The sequence below is a fragment of the Rhinopithecus bieti genome, unplaced genomic scaffold (assembly GCF_001698545.2).
Source record: "Rhinopithecus bieti isolate Rb0 unplaced genomic scaffold, ASM169854v2 scaffold_52099, whole genome shotgun sequence".
In the NCBI taxonomy this organism is placed as follows: Eukaryota; Metazoa; Chordata; class Mammalia; order Primates; family Cercopithecidae; genus Rhinopithecus; species Rhinopithecus bieti.
This window is the reverse complement of record NW_016820939.1, coordinates 557,643-580,165: the sequence shown is the minus strand read 5'-3', so window position 1 is coordinate 580,165 and position 22,523 is coordinate 557,643. Positions and strand designations below refer to the sequence as shown.

General features: G+C 41.6%; 2 protein-coding genes across 2 annotated transcripts in view; both read left to right on the top strand.

The window, feature by feature from the left end:
• Window positions 1–14,583, top strand: part of SLC10A6 (solute carrier family 10 member 6) — a 27,935-nt gene extending 13,352 nt beyond the window's left edge. The window contains exons 2-6 of the mRNA XM_017860032.1: window positions 4,105–4,223; window positions 5,655–5,743; window positions 9,520–9,695; window positions 12,082–12,239; window positions 14,239–14,583. Coding sequence (XP_017715521.1) covers window positions 4,105–4,223; window positions 5,655–5,743; window positions 9,520–9,695; window positions 12,082–12,239; window positions 14,239–14,453 — 757 coding nt within the window. The 3' untranslated portion in view covers window positions 14,454–14,583. The remainder of the gene's footprint in view (window positions 1–4,104; window positions 4,224–5,654; window positions 5,744–9,519; window positions 9,696–12,081; window positions 12,240–14,238) is intronic.
• Window positions 1–22,045, top strand: part of CUNH4orf36 (chromosome unknown C4orf36 homolog) — a 70,821-nt gene extending 48,776 nt beyond the window's left edge. The window contains exon 5 of the mRNA XM_017860035.1: window positions 21,789–22,045. The gene's annotated coding sequence lies outside the window, so the exon portion shown is untranslated. The remainder of the gene's footprint in view (window positions 1–21,788) is intronic.
• The last annotated feature ends 478 nt before the right edge of the window (window positions 22,046–22,523 follow it).

Sequence of the window (22,523 nt, the reverse complement as noted above, 5' to 3'; positions counted from 1 at the left end):
TTTCTTTCTTTCTTTCTTTCCTTTTTCTCTTTCTCTCTTTCTTTCTCTACATGCACTATGGGCTCTTCTTCCTCTCCCTGGTTTATAACAAAGGAGGCTTTAAAGTATGTAAAATATTAACTATCAGTTAATGTAACTAAGTGCTTTTCCCTAAATAAAAAATGTAGACTAAGAATATATATGGAAAATACAAAAACACAATATATTACGGCCAGGCGTGGTGGCTCACGCACTTTAGGAGGCCGAGGTGGGTGGATCACCTGAGGTCAGGAGTTCGAGACAGCCTGGCCAACATGGTGAAACCCCGTCTCTACTAAAAATACAAAAATTACCTGGGTGTGGTGGCAGGCACCTGTAATCCCAGCTACTCAGGAGGCTGAGGCAGGAGAATCACTTGAACCCAGGAGGCGGAGGTTGCAGTGAGCTGAGATTACGCCACTGCACTCCAGCCTGGGCGACAGAGTGGGACTCCATTTCAAAAAACAAGAAAATGTAACAAATTACAAATGTGGAGCAGTAACTTAGTTCATATAATGCAATAACAGTATAGTAATTGTCTTAGTACATTTTGTGCTGCTATACAGGATACCTGAGACTGGATAATGTATAGAGAAGAGAAATTATTCTCTTACATTCTGGAGGCTGGGAAGTCTAAGATCAAGGTGCTGGCAACTATTGTCTGGTGAGGGCCTTCTTGCTCCTCACATGGTGGAAGAGAGAAGGGCAAAAAGGAATAAACTTCCTTGGTGGAGTCCTCTTAAAATGGCATTAATTCATTCATGAAGGTGGATTCATCATGACCTAAACACCTCCCAGAAAGCTCCATCTCTCAATACTGTTGCCTTAGGGATTTGACTTCCAGCCTATAAATTTTGAAGGACACATTCAGACCATAGCAGTAATCACAATACACAGTTTTTGAGGACTCCAAACCAAGTACTCTTCCCCCTCCACCACAGACATTAGGTACTTAAAAGTTCTTAAGGTCTGTTGCACTTAAAATGTGTTAACCTTTTTACTTAGAGACAATTAACCTCAATAATAACAGAGATAAACAAACTAGTTTTCCATTAGAACTCATTCTGGATTTGTTGAACAAAGACCACAACTTCCTTCTGATGGTCTCAGTTGTTTTCCTGGTAAAGCTATGTAGCATGGCTGTTGGTTTTGGTTTGGTTCATCCAGCTCACAAACCTACATTTCACTTTCCAAGGTGGCCAGAGACAACCCCAATAATGACAGAGATAAACAGACTAATTGTCTTTAGAAATCTTCCCAGGTTTGTTCACCAAAGACTGGATGTCCCACTATCACCTTACTTAACACAGCCCCTCAAATTGATGCTAAGTGACTCAGCTTTTTTGTGTATCACACCATCATTTTGAAGTCTAGAAATCTTAATTTGTACTCTAACTCACCACTCTACTTCAATGTCAAATCTCAGTTTCTCCCTCCCCTTCCTTCCTTCTTTCCTTCCTTCCTTTTTTTTCTTTTCTTTTCTTTCTTTCCTTTCCTTTCCTTTCCTTTCCTTTCCTTTCCTTTCCTTTCCTTTCCTTTCCTTTTCTTTTCTTTCTCTCTCTCTTTCTCCCTTCCTCCCTCCCTCCCTCTCGCCTTCCTTCCTTCCTTTTTTTCTTTTCTTTTATTTTCTTTCTCTCTCTCCCTCCCTCTCTCCCTCCCTCCCTCCCTCTCTCTCTCTCTCTCTCTTCTCTCTCTTCTCTCCTCTCGCTCTCTGCTTCGTCTCTCTCTGCTTTCTTTCTTTTTTCCTTACGTCTTTCTTTTTCTTATCTTTCTTTCTTTCTTTTCTTTCTTCCTTTCTTTCTTTCTTCTTGCTTTCTTCTCTTTCTTTCTTTTCTTTCATCTTTCTTCTCTTTTTTGAGATGGAGTTTCACTCTGTTGCCCAGGCTGGAGTGCAGTGGCATGATCTTGGCTCACTGCAACCTCCGCCTCCTGGGTTCAAGTGATTATCCTGCCTCAGCCTCCCAAGTAGCTGGGATTACAGGTGCCTGACACCACCCCCAGCTAATTTTTGTATTGTTCGTAGAGATGGAGTTTCACCATGCTGGCCAGGCTGGTCTAAAACTTCTGACCTCAGGTGATCTGCCTGTCTTGGCCTCCCAAAGTGCTGGGATCCCAGGCGTGAACCACCACACTTGGCCCAAACCCAGTTTCTAATCATAGGATCACATGATATCAGAATTGGAACAGAATTCTTAATTCAGTCTAGCATCTCACATCAGTTCCCTTTCTCTGTGGTTCTGTACCCTCCCTTGCCCTAACCAACTTGCTCTATCTGCAGGTCAGCGACTGTGGGGGCCACTGCTCTATCCAATGGGGAGCTTATGGCATGTGGTGTTTGGGTGACTTCTTCCTGACAGATATTTATTAACACTTCACACTGCGCAGGCGTTTAGTCAGCTTTGTGGCATTCTAACTTGGTGATACGGTTTGGGTGTTTGTCCTCTCCACATCTCATGTTGAAATGTGATTCCAGTATTGGAGGTGGGGCCTGGTGGGAGGCGACTGGACCATGGGGTGGATCTCTCATGAATGGTTAATGCCATCTCTTTGGTGATAAGTGAGTTCTTGCTTAGTTAGTTCACATGAGATCTGATTGTTTAAAAGTCTGGGACCTCCCCTTTCTCACTCTCTTGCGCCCCCTCTGGCCACGTGAGATGCTTGCTCCCGCTTCCCCTTTGCCTTCTGCAGTGATTGTGAACTTCCTGAGGTCCTCACCAGGAGCAGATGCTGGAACCATGCTTGTACCACCTGCAGATCTTTGACCCTCCTTTATAAATTACCCAGCCTCAGGTATTTCTTTATGGCCATGCAAACAGCCTAATACACTTCCAATCCCCTTGGTACCAAAACTAGATGTCACAAGAAAAGAAAACCGCAGATCAATACTTCTTATGAATATACATGCACAAATTTTCAATAAAAAATACTATCACATTGAATCTAGGATTATACACCAAGACCAAATATGATTTGTTTCAAAATGCAGGGTTGATTCAATATACAGAAAAATCAATGTGATACACTATGTTAATAAAATAAGGACATAGAAAGAATGAAGCTCTGATATATGTTAAAACATGGATAAACCTTGTCTTATCCCATTTGTGTTGCCATGAAGGAATATCTGAGGGTAGGTAATTTCTAAAGAAAATAGGTTTATTTGGCTGGTGGGTCTGTAGGCTGTACATAAGAAGTATAGTGCCAACATCTGTGTCTGGTGAGGGCCTCATGAAGACCCCACTCATGGTGGAAGGGGAAGAGGAGCAGGCACCACATGGTAAGAGAGGGGAAGGAGGTGTCAGACTCTTTTTAACAACTAGAGCTCATAAGAACTGAGTGAGAACTCAGTGAATCCCACAAGAATGGCACCAACCTGTTCAAGAGGGATGTGCCCCTGTGACCCAGACATTTCCCACTTGCCCTCACCTCTAACGTTGGGAATCACATTTCACCATGAGAGTTGGAGAGGACAGTCAAACTGTTATCAAACCTTGAAAATGTTATGCTAAGGGAAAGAAGCTAGACACAGAAAAAAGGCTACATGTATGATTCTGTTCATCTAAGATGTCCGGAACAGGTAATCCTGTAAAGATGGAAAGTAGATTTGTGCTATTTAAGGGCTAGGGGAAGGAGAGACTGGGGAGTGACTGCTAATGGGAATGGGGTTTCTTTCTGAGATGATGAAAGTATCCTGGAAATGGTGCTGTTATTGCATAATGTTGTGACTATACTAAAAACTGCTGAATTGTATAATTTAAAATGATGAATTTTATGGCTTGTGGATTATACTTCAATAAAAAAGAACTAGATAAGAGAAGAATTCTATAGTGCCTATAGCAGAATGTTTAAGGCAAGTAGATAGTAAAATAAATATTAGGTAGTTGATGGATGACAAGAACTGCTGGAAATCTCTTTGTAGACCACAAATATAGCCATCGTTTGTTAAATAATAGGAGAGAAATGAGCTCCAAGGAGCTTAGTCCGTGTAATCTCTAGGAAATTGTGTCCCAGGAGTTGTTTTTGGTAAAGACTAAATTCTTCATGTCCAATGCTCTCTCCTAAGCATTGTATTAATTTTAATTTCAGCATCAGTATGACAACCTGTTCCACCGTGGCCGCCCTGGGAATGATGCCACTCTGCATTTATCTCTACACCTGGTCCTGGAGTCTTCAGCAGAATCTCACCATTCCTTATCAGAACATAGGTCTGTATGGGCCTGGGAAATGGAGGACTAACAGTAATGGTGATGACACTAATAATAGCTGTTCTTAATTACATAACTCTTTATGCAGGGATTTTTTTTTTTTTGTAGTACCTAATTTAATTCCTTAAATAACCCTACAGTGTAGATTCTGTCACCAGTTCAATCTCCTAAATCTTTAGGCTTCAAGAGGTTTAGTAACTTGATCAAAATTATGCAGCTGGCGAGTACAGAACTGGAGTTCTAACCTGGGAATATGATTACAAAGTGCAAACTTTCACCCCTACAAGAGTGCATTTTTGAAAAAAAAAAAAAGAAAGCCAGATAATTTACTTTGAAAAAGCAAGAATCAAACCCTTATATAACTAGACTATAAAGCAATTGTACTCTTTGTGCTCCAAGGTTTAACTGGATCTAGTGGCTCTAATTAGACCTTCCTGTGACCACCTTTCACATTGCCTGCAAATGTTGACTTTTTCTTGGAGGTTGAACGTAAATAATTCTTACTGATTATGAAAACTCATCTACATGTCACAGTCACACCCGTATCTCTTTCATTATCTCCTCTTCTGAATACTATTTCTCTTTAAAGTCTGCCATTTTCCTAAAGATCTCTGTGGGTTTTCCAAGCTTAGAAGAGAAATGTGGTGAAATGATCTGCCTTTTCTAGTATGGTCAGTTTTTGGAGAAGTGATAGGTACTATTTTTTTTTTTTTTTCTTTGAGAAAGAGTTTTGCTCTGTCACTCAGGCTGGAGTGCAGTGGTGTGATCTTGGCTCACTGCAACTTCTGCCTTCTTCTGCCTCAGCCTCCCAAGTAGCTGGGACTACAGATTCATGCCACCACACCCGGCTAATTTTTTTTGTATTTAGTAGAGAGACTGGGTTTCACCATGTTGCCCAGGCTGGTCTCAAACTCTTGAGCTCAGGCAATCCGCCCACCTTGGCCTCCCAAAGTGCTAGGATTACAGGCGTGAGTCACCACGCCTGGCCGACATTATGATTCTTAAGACTGTCAGTGTCAATCTGGTGTATCAGGTAAACACCTTGAGGGCTTACAACCCATGGCCCATAGTTCAAAACCATAAATGAAACCACTTCCTCACAACAGCGGGAGCCTACTGAATCTGTAAAACTTGAGGGAAACCTTAATTTAGAAACCATGATTTTATGTGCAACTTTTTTCTGATCAGTAAGTTATTTAATATATTCTACTTTGATAATATGTTCTGAAAGGCACTCACAAACAAGACACAAAATGTTATGAGCAGCTTATATAACTTTGGAGCCAATATTGTAGGCGTTTGTCCAGATTTGGAAAGTGGCATGGGAACATGTCAGTTTAAAGCTGTTATCTAAATGAAATGGAAGTTGTTGAGAAGTGCTGTGCAGTCAGGGTGACAGGGGAAACACTGATGGATTTTTCTTCTCTTTAGGAATTACCCTTGTGTGCCTGACTATCCCTGTGGCCTTCGGTGTCTATGTGAATTACAGATGGCCAAAACAATCCAAAATCATTCTCAAGGTGAGCAGCTCCCTGGCCACTGTTGGCACATCCTCAGACTCAGGGGCCTGAAAGACAGAAGCGAGCAGTGGCTGGGACAAGTGAGCTCGGCGAGTACAGCCCCACACCCAGAAATTCTCCTTACAGGTCCTGCGGTTTTGGATCCAGTGATTGTATTTCCTCCACCCTGTAAGCCTTGCTCTGCCACTCCCATAGGCCTGTACCCCGAGGCTTATGACGCCCTGGAAAACAAGCAACTATTGATTTAGTGTCAAAAAAGCTAAAGCTGTGTGTGGAAAGAAGAGCCCAGGCCCATGCATGCACAATGCTTCACACAGGTGCTCTTGAGGCAGCAGCTGTTTAAGTGAGCATGGAAGGGCACCCCATTAGGAATATGGCTGGTTTATTGGAAGAGTAGGAGGAAGGGCTGTCTTGCAGAAGCATTCCTGGGGGCACTGCCAAAGCTGTCGTTTGTACATATGAGCAAGGGCTGCTGACTACATGAATAAGACTGTTTAAATGAAATCATCCAGAGAGCACTGAGGAGTCTAGCTATGGAATGATGGTGACTAGAACTTTCTACCTCCTCTTGTCTTTGCAGTCTTGCCCTTTGTCTGCTGGAGAAACAAGCAAATGTCTTTGTTAAATGGTTTTTAAAAATAATTCAAGAGGCCAGGTGCAGCAGCTTACATCTGTAATCCCAGAACTTTGGGAGGCTGAGGTGGGAGGATTGCTTGAGGCCAGGAGGCTGAGGCTTCAGTGAGCCATGATCGTGCCATTGCACTCGAGCCTGGATCACAGAGTTAGACCCATCTCTAATAACAAAACAAAACAAAGCAACAAAACGTGAAGAGGAGGCATTCTTAACAGTGATGTGAGTCTCCTAGGGGTGCTTTCCATTTTTTTTCTGATTATGTATCACTGTAGCAGATAGAAGGTTATAATACGTGTGGCTTTCATGAAAATTTAAAAAATGTTTTGGTTATATTTTACATGTATAAAGAAATAAACATTTGGGGTTACTTGGAGTTTCAGGTAGTAAATCTCAGTTAATTTTGTTCTGTGGTTTATTGTTTGGCTCTACCTTACAGAACACTGCCACTCCATATGCCTGTGCCAATGGACCCTGTTTTCCCAGTTAGGCACAAGGCCAAACAACTCCCACCATTCCTTCAGTGCGATGGAGAAGGAGAGGAGAGGGCGTGCTAAGCAGACAAATCAGCTGGGCAGAGAGAGCTGGAAGATGGCCTAGTATAGTACATTTGTAATGCATGTGGATGACTTTAACATCAATGGTGCACACTTGATTTTCACTCTCTTTTTTTAGCTGAACTCATGGAATACAGTCCCATTTTTTCCATATTTATTTTAAAAAATTAAGTTTTGAGACAGGGTCTCGCTCTGTCACTCAGGCTGGAGTGCAATGACACAAACATAGCTCACTGCAACCTTGATCTCCTAGGCTCAAATGATGCTCCCATCTCAAGCTCTGAGGTAGCTAGCACTATAGGCATGCACCATCCTGCCCTACTAATAAAAATAAATTTTTTTTAGAGATGGGGTCTTGCTATGTTGCCCAGCTGGATTGCAACTCCTGGCCTCAAGGAATCCTCCTGCCTTGGTCTCCCAGTGTTGTGATCACAGGCATGAGCCACCGTGCCTGGCCCCTTTTCCACATTTATTATTGTTATTTCAGTAGGAGAAAATTTCCAGTGTGGTAGTTATGATTTTGTTTCAAAACAAGAGGAGGGAAATGATCATGGAAACTTCTTGCTTTTCTTTTTCTTTTTTTTTTTTTGAGATGGAGTCTCAGTCTGTCTCCCAGGCTGGAGTGCGGTGGCCGGATCTCAGCTCACTGCAAGCTCCGCCTCCCGAGTTTACGCCATTCTCCTGCCTCAGCCTCTGTAACTGGGACTACAGGCGCCCGCCACCTCGCTCAGCTAGTTTTTTCTATTTTTTAGCAGAGATGGGGTTTCACCGTGTTAGCCAGGATGGTCTCGATCTCTTGACCTCGTGATCTGCCTGTCTTGGCCTCCCAAAGCGCTGGGCTTACAGGCTTGAGCCACTGTGCCCGGCCACTTCTTGCTTTTCAAATACTCTATTTTGATTATTTTCTTAAAAGGGCATTTAACAACAACAACAAAAATCATGATTTTGGAGTTTCCAGCTCCTTTATCAATCCATCAGTGTCAGTGGAGAAACCAGATACAATTTTTTTACATGTCAGTTTTATTTGCTGTAAAGAGCAGATTGAAAACTCTTTTCTTTTGGGTATTTCATAGGATTTATGGCAAAACATTTAATAATATGCATAAATATTCTAGAGCACCTTAGTAAAAAAAAACTAGGCTAATGTTATCATTATTTTAGTATATCTTCATTCTCTGTTCTTAGTTCTATTTTAATTTTAAATCTGACACATTTTCTGAACAAACTTAAGTGTTCCTCATTTGCTCTTGGTGGATTTTAAACTTTGAAATCTTTGGTAGAGAGAGGAAGAGGGGATGTTACATTCAGAGGCTTTCTTTCATTTTTCTTTCTTTTCTTTTTTTTTTTAAACGGAGTCTGGCTCTGTCACCCAGGCTGGAGTGCAGTGGTGCAATCTTGGCTTACCGCAACCTCCACCTCCCGGGTTCAAGTAAGTCTCCCGCCTCAGCCTCCTGAATAGCTGGGATTACAGGCATGTGCCACCATACCTGGGTGATTTTTGTATTTTTTTTTTAGCAGAGAGAGAATTTTGCCATGTTGGCCGGGATGTCTTAAACTTCTGACCTCAGATGATCTGCCCACCTCAGCCTCCCAAAGTTCTGGGATTACAGACACGAACCACCGTGCCTGGCCAAGAGGCTTTCTTATGTCTTAGCATCTTTTTCTTAGGCAGGGGTCTAGTCTGTCTCTGTATTTAAACAGTAAAAATGACCCCCAGAACACATTTATGGTGTATTGGGTATATGGTGTATTTGTTTGTTGTCTTCTCTAGTTTCCTACGACCACCCTCCTTCACATCCTGAATCATTTCAAATCAACGTTGACACTGTAACTAGGTACACACTTTACTGTCTACATATGAACAGGAGCTTGCCAAGATCCTGATTTTCCCAAAATACCCTAGGCCATCCTTCCTTCCTATTTTATCTAAAACTCAAAGTATTCAATTTGTTTTTGTTATTGTTGGCTTTTTCTTTCTGTTCTTGTTAAACAACAAAAGTAAGAAACAGTATCCATTTGGGAGAGGATAGAGGTCTCCATCAGTATTTCTCATGTGATCATGAGTATTAGCTCAGATTGTCCAATGAAGAATGGGTAGATTTTATTTGGAGGGAAGAAGGACAGGGACCAAAGCAGCAGGCAGCTGCTGGTGGTTGAAGGGGCGGTGGGAGGGGAGGCAGATGGTCAGGCAGGGCAGACTGGAGGTCACAAGCAGAGGGTCACAGAGGTGTGTGCAGGGGTGTTGGAAGCTCATTGTCAGACCCCATTCATTTTGCACTTTTGTTCTACCCACAATAAAACTCTACTCCCAATCCTTTTGGCAAAATCTACTTGAAGGGAAAAGTAGATATGCTAAAACAAGACTTAGATTTGTGTCAAATTCCACCCATTTCTAGCATAGGCAAGTTACTTGACCAGTTTGGAACTGAGATTTCTCCTCTACAAAGTGAAATTGGATTCAGTCATCTCTAAGTCCCTACTTTGTTCTAAAATTTCTAGATCCCAAGCATTTTACAACCTCGATGGACTTTGTATCATAGAGCAAAAAACCCTGAGTTTATATGCACTTATTTTATTGTTTGCTTCAGATTGGGGCCATTGTTGGTGGGGTCCTCCTTCTGGTGGTCGCAGTTGCTGGTGTGGTCCTGGCGAAAGGATCCTGGAATTCAGACATCACCCTTCTGACCATCAGTTTCATCTTTCCTTTGATTGGCCATGTCACAGGTTTTCTGCTGGCACTTTTTACCCACCAGTCTTGGCAAAGGTATAGTTAAACTATCCATAAACTTTTTTTGAGGAAGGTAAAGTTAACACACTGCCACTGGTAGGCTTTGCTGCCTGTGTCAGGAGACATGAAGAGTTTTGACTTACACAGTGGAATGGAGCAGGATAACTTATGGCAATTCATGGAAAATATTGTGGTAATTCTTTATGTAAATTAAAGCAAAGGCCAAATTGATAAGAGATAAATTTAAGTTAAAAAAGAATAGAAAACGACGTGTATTTAATTCCCACTTTGTAGAAGAAAGCAAAAAGAGTTCTATGCATGAAAAAATACTGGAAGAAATATACCATATGGTAACAATGTTTAATTTTGAGTAGGGAGAGTAAGGATAATTTTAGTTCTTTAGTATTTCCTTGGTATGTTTTTGAAGCTTTTCAATAAGTATGTACTACTTTTAAAAGCAGAAAAAATTTCTTAAAGAAAAGTAAACTATGCAGTTGAATTCCAAAGGTGAAAGATGGGAATTTTTAATTGGTTTTATGCTACTTCCAGTCCATTTGGGGAACATTTATGGTTGTACTAAGTGATCGGTAAAGCTTTACCCCATCTATTTCATTTACTTCTTACTACAAGCTTGAGAAGTAGATCCTATCACTACCCTCATTCTACTGATGAGCAGATCCTTCAGAGAAATTAAGTGACTTGACCAAGTTCACAGAGCTAGAAAATGGTGGAGTTAGGATTTAGACGCAGGTTTTTTTTTTTTTTTTCTTCAAATTTAACAATTAGGAACACAGTCTGTTGAGTGGTTGAAATGCAATTGGCTCTGGACAGAAAGTACTCCTATGGCAAGATGTAGTCCACAATCTCATCTTTTTCAAACCCGATAGCCTGACAAAGGCCAGGACTGAGATTTGGCTCATGAATGGTGCAGGTGTGGGTTCCAGCTTTGTAGCTTAATCATATTGAGTTTTTGACAAAAGTCTGAAAGAAGTGAGGGTGGTTTGAGGCAAGTGTAGCAAGCAATAGAGTAAGTAGAAATAAAGTATGAACACAGAGCTTGCCCTGTACCATTGACTGCAATTTCACCCCCTCATTACACACCTTTTATTCTTCCCCATTCCAGTCCAACTTAAACACAGATGCTTGTTTGTTTTCTGAAACACCTCTTTTATCTCCTCACTTCCACGTATAAACCCCTGCAGACTCCCTTTATAAATTGGAGACATGAAACTGCTTAACTCAGCCCTCAATGTCCTGCCCAGGTCTTCCCTCTCTTCCCTCCTTTGGCTTTTTCAAATGAGGTTTATTTCATTTTATGCAACCAGAAAACCAATAAAATATAGAAAAGTAGAAAGCAAAAAGAAAAATTATTACCAAACTCTTTCACCAAAGACAACCATTTTAGGTATTTGGTCTTTATTTAGGGTTTTTTGTTTGTTTGTTTATTTATTTATTTAGACCTTTGTTGCCCAGGCTGGAGTGCAACCTCTGCCTCCTGGGTTCAAGCGATTCTCGTGCCTCAGCCTCCCAAGTAGCTGGGATTACAGAAGCATGTGCCACCATGCCTGGTTAAGTTTTGTGTTTTTGGTAGAGACAGGGTTTCACCATGTTGGCCAGGCTGGTCTCAAACTCCTGACTTCAGGTGATCCACCCACCTCGGTCTCCCAAAGTGCTGAGATTACAGGTGTGAGCCACTGCGCCTGGCCATGTTTATTTGTTTTTAAGTGTTGTTTAGTTTATGTTGTTTCATATGTCTTTATATATATATATGTTTTTCTTTTTGTAGAGACAGGGTCTTACTCTATTGCCCAGGGTGGTCTTGAATTCCTGGCTCAAGTAATCTTCCCACTTCTGCCTCTCAGTGCTGGGATTACAGGCATCAGCCACCATGCCCTGCATCATATCTCTAACTCAACCTTCCCTTCTCATCTCCTCCAATCCTCTCCTCTCTGCAGATTGGCTTACAGTATATGCAATGCCTGCTGAATAGGCCACACTCACACCTGTCCCTGGCACTTTAATTTTTATAATATTTCCCCCTCATCAAAAGCTTCTTCTATTTTTTTCCATCCTTTGATCCCACTCCTCTATGAAGCCTTCTCTCACCCCTTCTGCCATTTTCTGAATTTCTACATCTGCATGGCCTTTGGCCACACTTTGTCTTGTGTTGCTGCTGAGCCTTTCCTGTGTGTTTATTTTGTCTTTTCACTCAGATGCCTAGAGCAGGGTTTGCAAAGCCCCACTCCACAGTGCCTCTCAGAAGACCACCTGCAGAGTAGGAATTCAGCAAATAACTATGGAATGAGTACACATTTTCTGTGGCCTGAGGTCATAGCTTCTAATTGTTATGATGCATATGAGAAAATGTGAGAATAGTTCTTATTGCTAGTGCATTACTCTTGAAACATTTTCTCTTTGCTAGGTGCAGGACGATTTCCTTAGAAACTGGAGCTCAGAATATTCAGATGTGCATCACCATGCTCCAGTTATCTTTCACTGCTGAGCACTTGGTCCAGATGTTGAGTTTCCCACTGGCCTATGGACTCTTCCAGCTGATAGATGGATTTCTTATTGTTGCAGGTGGGTGAACTCACATTGGGTAGCAAATAACTGACAGAAAATTGTTCACCCCAACTTATCGACCTTTTTTTTTCAATCCAAACTTGCCTCTGCTGCCCCTGTGATGCATTTTTTTTTTTTTTTTTGGGATGGAGTCTCGCTCTGTCCCCCAGGCTGGAGTGTAGCACGTGGCACAATCTCGGTTCACTGCAAGCTCCGCCTCCCGGGTTCACGCCATTCCCCTGCCTCAATCTCCCGAGTAGCTGGGACTACACTGTGATACACTTTTTGAAAGCCTGACATTTCTGGGGACGATAAGGTGCATAGACAGGATAGTTTGGCACAAGTGGGAGTTTCACAGAAAAATATTTAAAAAATCTGAAAATGAGCTTATAATTATAAACAAATATACTTCACAAAAGTGAATCCACAGCCGGGTGCGGTGGCTCATGCCTGTAATCCCAGCATTTTGTGAGGCCGAGGCGGGCGGATCACAAGGTCAGGAGATCGAGACCATCCTGGCTAACACCTGGTGAAACCCTGTCTCTACTAAAAATACAAAAAAATTAGCCGGGCGTGGTGGTGGTCACCTGTAGTCCCAGCTACTCGGGAGGCTGAGTCAGGAGAATGGCGTGAACCTGGGAGGCGGAGCTTGCAGTGAGCCGAGATCACGCCACTGTACTCTAGCCTGGGCGACACAGCAAGACTCCCTCTCAAAAAAAAAAAAAAAAAAAAAAAAAAAAAAAAAAAAAAGTGAATCCACTATCAGAACTTAGACTTCGTAACTTGTTACGACAAGATCTCCATGAGCAATCATTGAGCTCCAAAGTGACATTTGCTGCTCTTAAGCGTTGGTTTGTTAGGTCTCATTAAAAGCCTTGAGGTCTCCCAAATGCCAAGTTATTTCAATGTTTCTGTGACTAAGACTTGTGCTGAATGGCTGTGAAATATTTTTCAAATATGAAACATTACACATATACAGATATTGAAATATATATGTGTATGCACATGTGAGTGCAGCCAAATATACATTACTTTGGAGTTATTTATTATGTGTGTTCACAGAGGGTAAATTTAAAAAATATATATAATGCAAGAACAGAAAACCAAAACCTCACTTATAAGTGGGAGCTAAACATTGAGTGCTCATGGACATAAAGATGGCAACAATAGACACTGGGGACTACTAGAAGAGGGAGGGAGGGGGCAGAGGTTGAAAAACGAACTGTTGGGTACTGTGCTCACTACCTGGATGATAAGATTATTTGTTTCCCAAACCTCAGCATCACTGCATATACCCAGGAAGCAAACATGCACATGGACCCCCTGAATCTAAAAGTGGAAAAAGAAATATATATATATATTAATATGTTCACATACATATATATGTTTTAATCTTGGGCCATGGTACATTTTCACTGTTGTTAGGGAATTAGGTCTGAGTAAGACTCAATGATTACTGATAGAACTGATTATGTCCTGATTGCTGATTGTTATTATTATATACTGATTACAGAAATAACAATCAATAAACAATATAAGGAATACGTGCGGCTTAATTTCCCCAATAGATAAGATAAATCATATTAGAGTCAAACTCTTGGTCTCAGACCCACGTTTTCATTCCTTCTCTTGGAGAGACTGAGGGAAGCATCATTTCTGGCTCATTCCCAGCTCCAGCCCAGAGCCCAGGAGAGTGTCCTACTCCTAGTAAGCACTTGCAGGATTTGCCAGCTGACTGACTAACTGAATGAGTGAATGAATGAATATACGAGTTTGTGAGCTGTCAGCAACCTGATGAATGAGCCTCAATCACAAATGGTTCCCTCCAGACAGAAGAATCATTCTGATACAGCGAATCCTTCTGTTCCATAACTTTCTCTCGTCCCCCTTCTTTTTCCTGGGTGTTTATACATACATGATGCCACCCAGACACCTGAAGGATTGACAAGTGTACAGTGTCACCAAATTAGACTCTTTGTTAAAGTGATTGTTAATGCTTGTATGTTTTAACACTTAGCATATCAGACCTACAAGAGGAGATTGAAGAACAAACTCGGAAAAAAGAACTCAGGTTGTACAGAAGTCTGCCACACAAGGAAATTGACTTCTTCCAAAGAGACTAATGCCTTCTTGGAGGTGAATGAAGAAGGTGCCGTCACTCCTGGGCCACCAGGGCCAATGGATTGCCACAGGGCTCTCGAGCCAGTTGGCCACATCACTTCATGTGAATAGCAGGGACTTGCTGGCTGGACTGGCAACCTTCTTTTTCGGTGGCCAGTAAAGAGAGTGTGCAGCTGACACATGAATCTTGTTGGTAGGGCCAGTGTGAATATTTAAGTGTTCAATGTTAGAATATTTATATTTTCTTTCTTTTTTTTTTTTTTTGAGATGGAGTCTCGCTCTGTCCCCCTGGCTGGAGTGCAGTGGTGCGATCTCGGCTCACTGCAAGCTCTGCCTCCTGGGTTCCCACCATCCTCCTGCCTCAGCCTCCTGAGTAGCTGGGACTACAGGCGCCCGCTACCGCGTCCGGCTAATTTTTTTTTTTTTGTCTTTTTAGTAGAGACGAGGTTTCACCGTGGTCTCGATCTCCTGACCTTGTGATCCACCCACCTTGGCCTCCCAAAGTGCTGGGATTACAGGTGTGAGCCACTGTGCCCGGCCAGAATATTTATGTTTTCATGTGGATTGTGAATTGTGATAGGATGACTTTTGGAGATTCCCATTTCAAGGAGTTTCTTCTGAGGGTTAACATAACATATCAATGAGCTGCCTTGTGTGTTCATCTTCCCATGCAGCAAATAGTACCTGGCAGTAGGTAAAATCCTTCATTAGGGGAACTTATCCTTATGCTGTGGATTTTTTTTTTTTTTTTTTTTTTTTTTTTTGAGACAGAGTCTTGCTCTGTTGCCCAGGCTGGAGTGCAGTGGCACAATCTTGGCTCACTGCAACCTCCACCTCCTGGGTTCAAGCGATTCCCCTGCCTCAGCCTCCTGAGTAGCTGGGACTACAGGTGTGTGCCACCACGCCCAGCTACTTTTTTGTATTTTAGTAGAGACGGTGTTTCACCATGTTGGCCCGGCTGGTTTCAAACTCCTGGTCTCAGGTGATCTGCCCGCCTCAGCCTCCCAAAGTGCTGGGATTACAGGCATGAGCCACCGTGCCCAGCCATGTTGTGGATTTTAATTGAACAAGAATTAGGACTCTGAGGAGATGTCACCTCATCCTGCAGGGTGACGCAGACCTGCGTGACTTCTTGACTCTGGGAAGGTCCTCAGGTGCACTGAGAGGAGAACAAATAGCTCTTATAATAAATGGGGCACTTTTCTCAAATGATTATTATTTTTAAGAAATTAAAAATCTTTTTTGATTATGGGTGTAATACAAGCTTGGAAAAAATTTAAAACACACATAAGGTTAAAACTGAAATGCCTTGTATTTTCAGTCTGTAAAGATAGACACATATGGCTGGGCACAGTGGCTCACACCTGTAAATTCCAGCACTTTGGGAGGCTAAGGTGGGCAGATCACCTGAGGTCAGGAGTTCAAGACCAGCCTGGCCAACGTGGTGAAACCCGACTCTGCTAAAAATACAAAAATTAGCCAGGCATGGTGGTGTGCACGTGTAATCCCAGCTACTTGGGAGGCTGTGGCAGGAGAATCACTTGAACCCAGGAGACAGAGGTTGCAGTGAGCTGAAATCATGCCACTGTGCTCCAGCCTGGGTGTCAGAGCAAGATTCTGACTCAAAAAAAAAAAAAAAAAAAAAAGAAAAGACAGATACGTGTATCCTTCTAAGCTGTGTATGTAAACTGTATCATTTTAAAAACATTGAGATCATTCCATATATTGTTTTGTAAGTCACTTGATGACACATTATGGAACATCTTTGAGTGTCAGTCTGTGTTGACCTACCTCATTCTTTAGAATAGTAGTGATAGGGAAGTATTCCATTGCATGGAAGGACTGTAATTTATTTAACCACTCCTTATTCACAGACACTTAGATAGCTTTCAGCTTAACTGTATTCAGTGCTGCTACAAACACTTTTGCCTTTAGGTGCAAGTATTTCTGTAGGCTCACTTCCTATGACTTGAATTTCCAAGCCAATCGCTCACTGAAATGTAGGACAGATTGCTATCTGGCAATGTCGTACAGCAGAGCCCGAGAGGGCCTGGTTTCCTACAGTCTCACCAGTCAAATGAATGATCAATTTTGATTGGTTGAAGCATCTCATTTAAAATTTCATTTAAAAACTGGGTGAACTAGAGCATTTTTCACAATCACTTGCTGACCTATGTCCTTTGCCTGCTTTTCTATTGTATCTTTTCCTTTCTGATGTATAGATTTTGAACCATAATGGTAAGTGACAATGTGTCCTATGTCTTGTCAACATTTTATCCACTCTTTTGTTATTCTATGTCTTTTGCAGTACAGAGTTTTATTTTTTTAATATGTTCAGCTTATTAATCTTATTAAGAATTGTTTTGGCTCTGATCTCTGCCAAATATTAGCATATTTATATATTTGTGTGGATTGTGAATTGTGATAGAATCTTTTTTTGAGAATGTATTTGGCCCCTCTTCAGGGAGTTCTTTCTGGGGGCTTACGCAACATATTTACTAGCTGCTGTGTGTACTTCTTGTCTTCCCATGCAATAAATGGTGCCTGGCAGTAGGTAAAATCTGTCCTCTACTAGAAATTATTCAAAATATTTTCCCGTGTGTTTTTTTAATACTATGATGGAGCAAATACATACATATTTATTCTATTTTGAATTTATTTTTCTGTATGGCATAATAATCTAAGTTTTTATAGCTAATTATCTAAACATCATATATTGAATCATTATTCTTTTATCTACTCATTTGAAATGCTACCCTTATCACATAACTTCCTATATAATGTGTTTCTGTTGGGACTCTGGTTCCATTTTGTGTCTATTCTTATTTGTAAGTTTTGAAATGTGTGAGAAAGTGTTTTGAGATTTAGTGTTTATAATTTTATTTTGTAAGTATTCCCAATAACTTGTGGGTTAATGTGATGACAATGATTATTCTATTTTCCCACCAATTTAGAAAGCCTTTGTGGTAGTACAGAAGGAGCCCCATTAGGTCTCAGAGCCACGACACTTTTTATGGGGAAAAGAACTATGCGGATTTGTGACTTGTTAATTCTCAACTGTCGCTTTACTATTCGGAGAGTCCCCCTTATCCATATGATAAATGTTTACATAATGAGAAGCTAAGTCTGTGTTATGTTCAGGCACATGGGACATATACAACAGTAATGAGGCAGAAAGGGCTCCTGCCCTCACAAAGTTTATAGTCTAGTAGGGGAATAGATCACTGCAGTGAACACAGTTTGGAGAGTTGCAGGTAACAGAGATTTCCAGCTCTAAAATGAGTATTTCCATGAGGTTTTGGTTTTTTCTTTTTCTTTTTTCTTTTTTTTGAGATGGAGTCTTGCTTTGTCATCCAGACTGGAGTGCAGTGGTGTCATCTCAGCTCACTGCAACTTCCACCTCCCAAGTTCAAGCAATTCTTCTCCTGCCTCAGCCTCCCCAGTAGCTGGAACTATAGGTGCATGCCACCGTGCCCGGCTAATTTTTGTATTTTTAGTAGAGAAAGGGTTTCACCATATTGGCCAGGCTGGTCTTGAACTCCTGACCTCAAGTGATCCACCTGCTTTGGCCTCCCAAAGTGGCGGGATTACAGGCATGAGCCACCACACCCGGCCTCCGTGAGTTTTAAATAATCCACAAAAAATGAATTTCTAAATTGTTTCTCCACATAGACACCCAAAACAATATGGTAAAATTCAGTGCTATTCTGAAAGCATTAACAATATGGTCAGTATTTACAACAGTTAGGACATTCCAAGGATGAGGGACACCAAAAGGATGAGGGATACCAAAGACCGTCCTTTAAGATAGAAACAACACACCAGAAGATGGCCATCTCCATAGATGGTTTGTAAACATGTTACTGACAAGAACTTGAAATAGTGAAGCTGTTCCGAAGGCCACATGTTATCTTTAGAACAAAAAATATAACTGGAAAAAAGTCCTATTTGAGTAAGTTGCATTCTATATGTAAATAATCATGAGTTAATAAAAACTGGGACCTATATGAAACTCAGAAGTGGGGCCAGAGAAATCATGTCAAGCAGAATGAGTCCATGTCTAAGAGGAAAGAGGCAGATGGATGGTCATGGCAGCAGAGTGCAGTGGAGAACACAGGCTGTGTCAGGGCTACTTGCATTCTACTTTTTTTTTTTTTTTTGAGATGGAGTTTTGCTCTTGTTGCCCAGGCTGGAGTGCAATGGCGTGATCTCAGCTCACTGCAACCTCCGCCTTCCAGGTTCAAGTGATTCTCCTGCCTCAGCCTCCTGAATAGCTGGGATTACAGGCGCCCATTACCACACCTGGCTAATTTTATTTTTATTTTTTATTTTTTAGTAGAGATGGGGTTTTGCCCATGTTGGACAGGCTGGTCTTGAACTCTGACCTCAGGTGATCCATCTGCCTTGGCCTCCCAAATTGTTGGGGTTATGGGCGTGAGCCACCGCGCCTAGCCTGCATTTCACTTTAATAGCTAGGAGGCCTCTGGAGCTATCGGTTGAAGTCAGTCAGAGCTGAAATTGAACCTTTACCTCAGTTATCTGGGCAACTTTGGGCAAGTGACAATCCCTCTGGGGTTTAGTTTCCTCTCTTAAATAGGTGGATAACACATTCAATCCTGAACACCCTGAAAAGGAGGCAAGGTGAAAACACCTGGTCTAATGCATAAGTGATCAATACTTGTTACATCCCCTTCTTCTTTCTTGTGTAATCAGAAACACCCTTTGTGTACAGGATTATTCAGCCTAGCCCAGTTAATGAATCACATGTTGTTCTCTAGGCAACCTTCCCATCGGCCTTGGCCTGTACTTTCCCCAGCAGGAGGAGCCCCCTCTGAATGTCCAGCCTTCCTCATTCTGCTAGACCCACCTATAGCTTCCTTGTAAGCTAATAAATCAGCAACATGGTTTATCAGTGTCCTGAGGTTTTGCGTAGCACAGCCTTTGGAATATGGTTATATTTTGGTTGAGTGAATAAAACTATGTCTCTAAACCTGTAAAAATTGAAGGCCATTTTTTTTTTTTTTGAGACGGAGTGTCCCTCTGTCGCCCAGGTTGGAGTGCAGTGGTGCAATCTCGGCTCACTGCAAGTTCTGCCTCCCGGGTTCACGCCATTCTCCTGCCTCAGCCTCCTGAGTAGCTGGGACTACAGGCGCCCGCAACCTCTCCCGGCTAATGTTTTGTATTTTTAGTAGAGATGGGGTTTCACCATATTAGCCGTGATGGTCTCGATCTTCTGACCTTATGATCTGCCTGCCTTGGCCTCCCAAAGTGCTGGGATTACAGGCGTGAGCCACTGCGCCTGGCCTGAAGGCTACTTTTAAATACTTCCTATCAGTTGATCTCCTCAGTAGTTACAAATTCAGAATCTTCTGAATTTGTAAGATCTTGAAAAATTGGCATAGTGTTTGCTACTTTATAAGGAATGGTGGAAACTGAGGCAGAATTGGAAAGACACACACTGCTTGCTGGCACCCAGTATCAATTGCTGTCTTTGTCCTTATGAATAGAACCAAGATATTGTTCATAGCTAGACAGCAACATATCTAGGTAAAAATAACTTTCTTGAAGCTAGAGATGGGCATCTGACAGATTTTACTAAGACAGAAGAAGTCTGCCCTTGATTTCTGGGAAACTTTGCTTTCTTGCCCTTGTACTGTCTGACCCTTTCTCCTCGCCAATTCCTGCTTCTTTTCTAGAATGTGGATATAATAGGTGGAGCTGTGGCAGCCACTTCCAGGCCAAGGATAATTATAGAGCTGTTGACATTCTTGAGCTATAGAATTAACTGCCTACTTCTGAGCAACTGCCTTCTTCTGAGCTTGGTTTCTTAAGGAAAAAAAATAAACTCTAAGCCCTCTAGAATTTCTGAAAGGAAAATAAAAACTTGGGACCCCAGTTCACTCTGCCTAAAGGAAAAAAATGAAGCTGAAAGCTGAGTCATGAAAGAAACTGCATTTCCTTTTGTTCCTAAGCAGAGAGCTACAGATAAAAGGTTAAATATATCCACAGGTAGTTACTCTATGTTCACCTTGTCTATGTGCTGAGTGCAAGATAAATACATAACTATTTCTCTGCCTGCTCCTTTCCTCTTGCAACATATGGGTTCAGTAATGTGACCATACCCCTCTTCTTTCCCCTCCAGCTCACTTTTCTCCTTTAAATATTGAAGCCCTCAAATTCATCTTTGGAGAAAGGCACAGACCACAGACTGTTGCTGTGATTCTGTGTCATTTCTTCCAGGCACGCCCTTCACCTTGGCAGAACAGACTTCTAAATTGAGACCTGTCTCACATACTTATTGATTTATAACTTGTAAGCCTGTTTGGTTGGTTTTGGTTACTTGCAGTCAAATACAATCCCAAGTTGATACAGTAAAGTTTTGATTGGCTTTAAAATATTATGCAGGTCAGCCCATAATTTATTACATTTATCTCTACCATAACAATATTTCTGAATTATGAATATTTCTGAATTATGAATATTTCTGAATTATGTAAAATGGAAAGACAGCCTATCATTATCAAGGTATCTATATCTGGAATATAGCTGTATTAAGGTGTTTTTAAAATTTATTGGGTTTATCACATTACATATAGATAACTAGTCCTTTTTAAACCAAAAAATCTGGCAGGCTATCTGGGACCACTGATATAAAATAATCTTCTCTCAACAGCCATTTATTTCCTGTTTGCCATAATAATTCAGAATTATCTCTACTAATGACATGTACCAACGTTTTGATTTTGGAATAAAATTGTTTCTAATTCTGCAATGCTCAGGACTATACTAAGATACTCAATCTTTTAGAATACATAACTTGAGTTCAGTTTTGTAAATATATTCTACTACAATATGTGCTTCTCCTTCTATAGCATAGAGTTGTCACTGGCCATCATTTGGCCAGTTGTTACTGATGGAATGAGTGGCAGTAATGTGTTTTGCATGTAAGTCTGGCTCATAAAACCTCTCCATAGGCAAGCCTTCATGGGGAATGGAGGCGATTCTCAACCTTGGAAGCTATGTGTTGATTATAGAACTTTCATCAGCCTGGGCTAAAAACTGAGCCAAATAGATCTGCATTGCCAAGCTGTTCACTTGTCCAGAACTGTTAGATAAACTAGAAATAAACTATTATGTTTAAACCATTCCATATCTTGTTTGTATTTTCTAGCACTTAGCTAATACAAGGTGTCTTAAGAGCTGAATTGTACTTGTTCATTAATTTGATATGAGTGTTCCCATGTGCCACCCCAGCTCCGTGGCCTCACCTTGCTTTCTAACCAGAGTAGCCCTAGCAAGTGGCTCATACCATTCTATGCTGGTGGAGCCAGATCCCAGCTGAGGGCAGTAACATATTTACTATAATGAAGTTTCCATTCATAGGTCGTAAAGCTAAATCTGCATTTTCCTTCCCCTGATTCCATTTCCTGGTGACATTGGTTTCAGAAAAAGCAACCTCCAGCTCCACTCTCTCCCATCTATGTTGACTTCGGATGGAAGCTAATCACCTCCAGCTGTACTGGCCCCCAGCGCTCTGCTGGCCTAGTTTCACATGCCAGTGCAGGAAAACAAGGCCTCATGATTCCAACTCATTCAGAACAGAGATTTCCAAATGTCATTTAAAGCAATAGAAACCTTTCTTTCAAATGAAATCTCCGGCTACAACCCAGTCTATAAAACTCCTGATTGAAGTGGGAATGGTGGTGGTAAAGCTTCTCTTGCCGTATTCAGAGCCAATTCTGAGGTAAGACCCAAACCTGTTATCTGTTGGGGCTTTAGATCGTTACTGTGGAGCTTTATATGTTTATTGATACTGTTTTCTGCCTTCAAATAGCCCCAGATTCTCGGGAATAGGTCCCAGCAAATTGCTGCACTTAAGTTTGGAAATTCAAGTCAACTAGCTCAGAACTGGTGCAGTCTTATGAGGATAAGCCAAGCAATTTCCTGGGTCTTAGAAGGGTGTTGAGGCAAAACAGAGTCTAGAGACAGGAAGCCCAAGGCTGCCTTGTAATTGGACTAAGAGGAAAACCCTGCATTTCCAGGACCAAGTAATGAGGGGCCAAATGCCCATGCCCCTCTGAACCTCCCCTCCCCTATGTCATAAATGGGTATGTCTGTAATTGGTCCATTCTGAAACCATCGTTTGCTTATACATCACAGGCAGGATGCTTCTGATTGGTG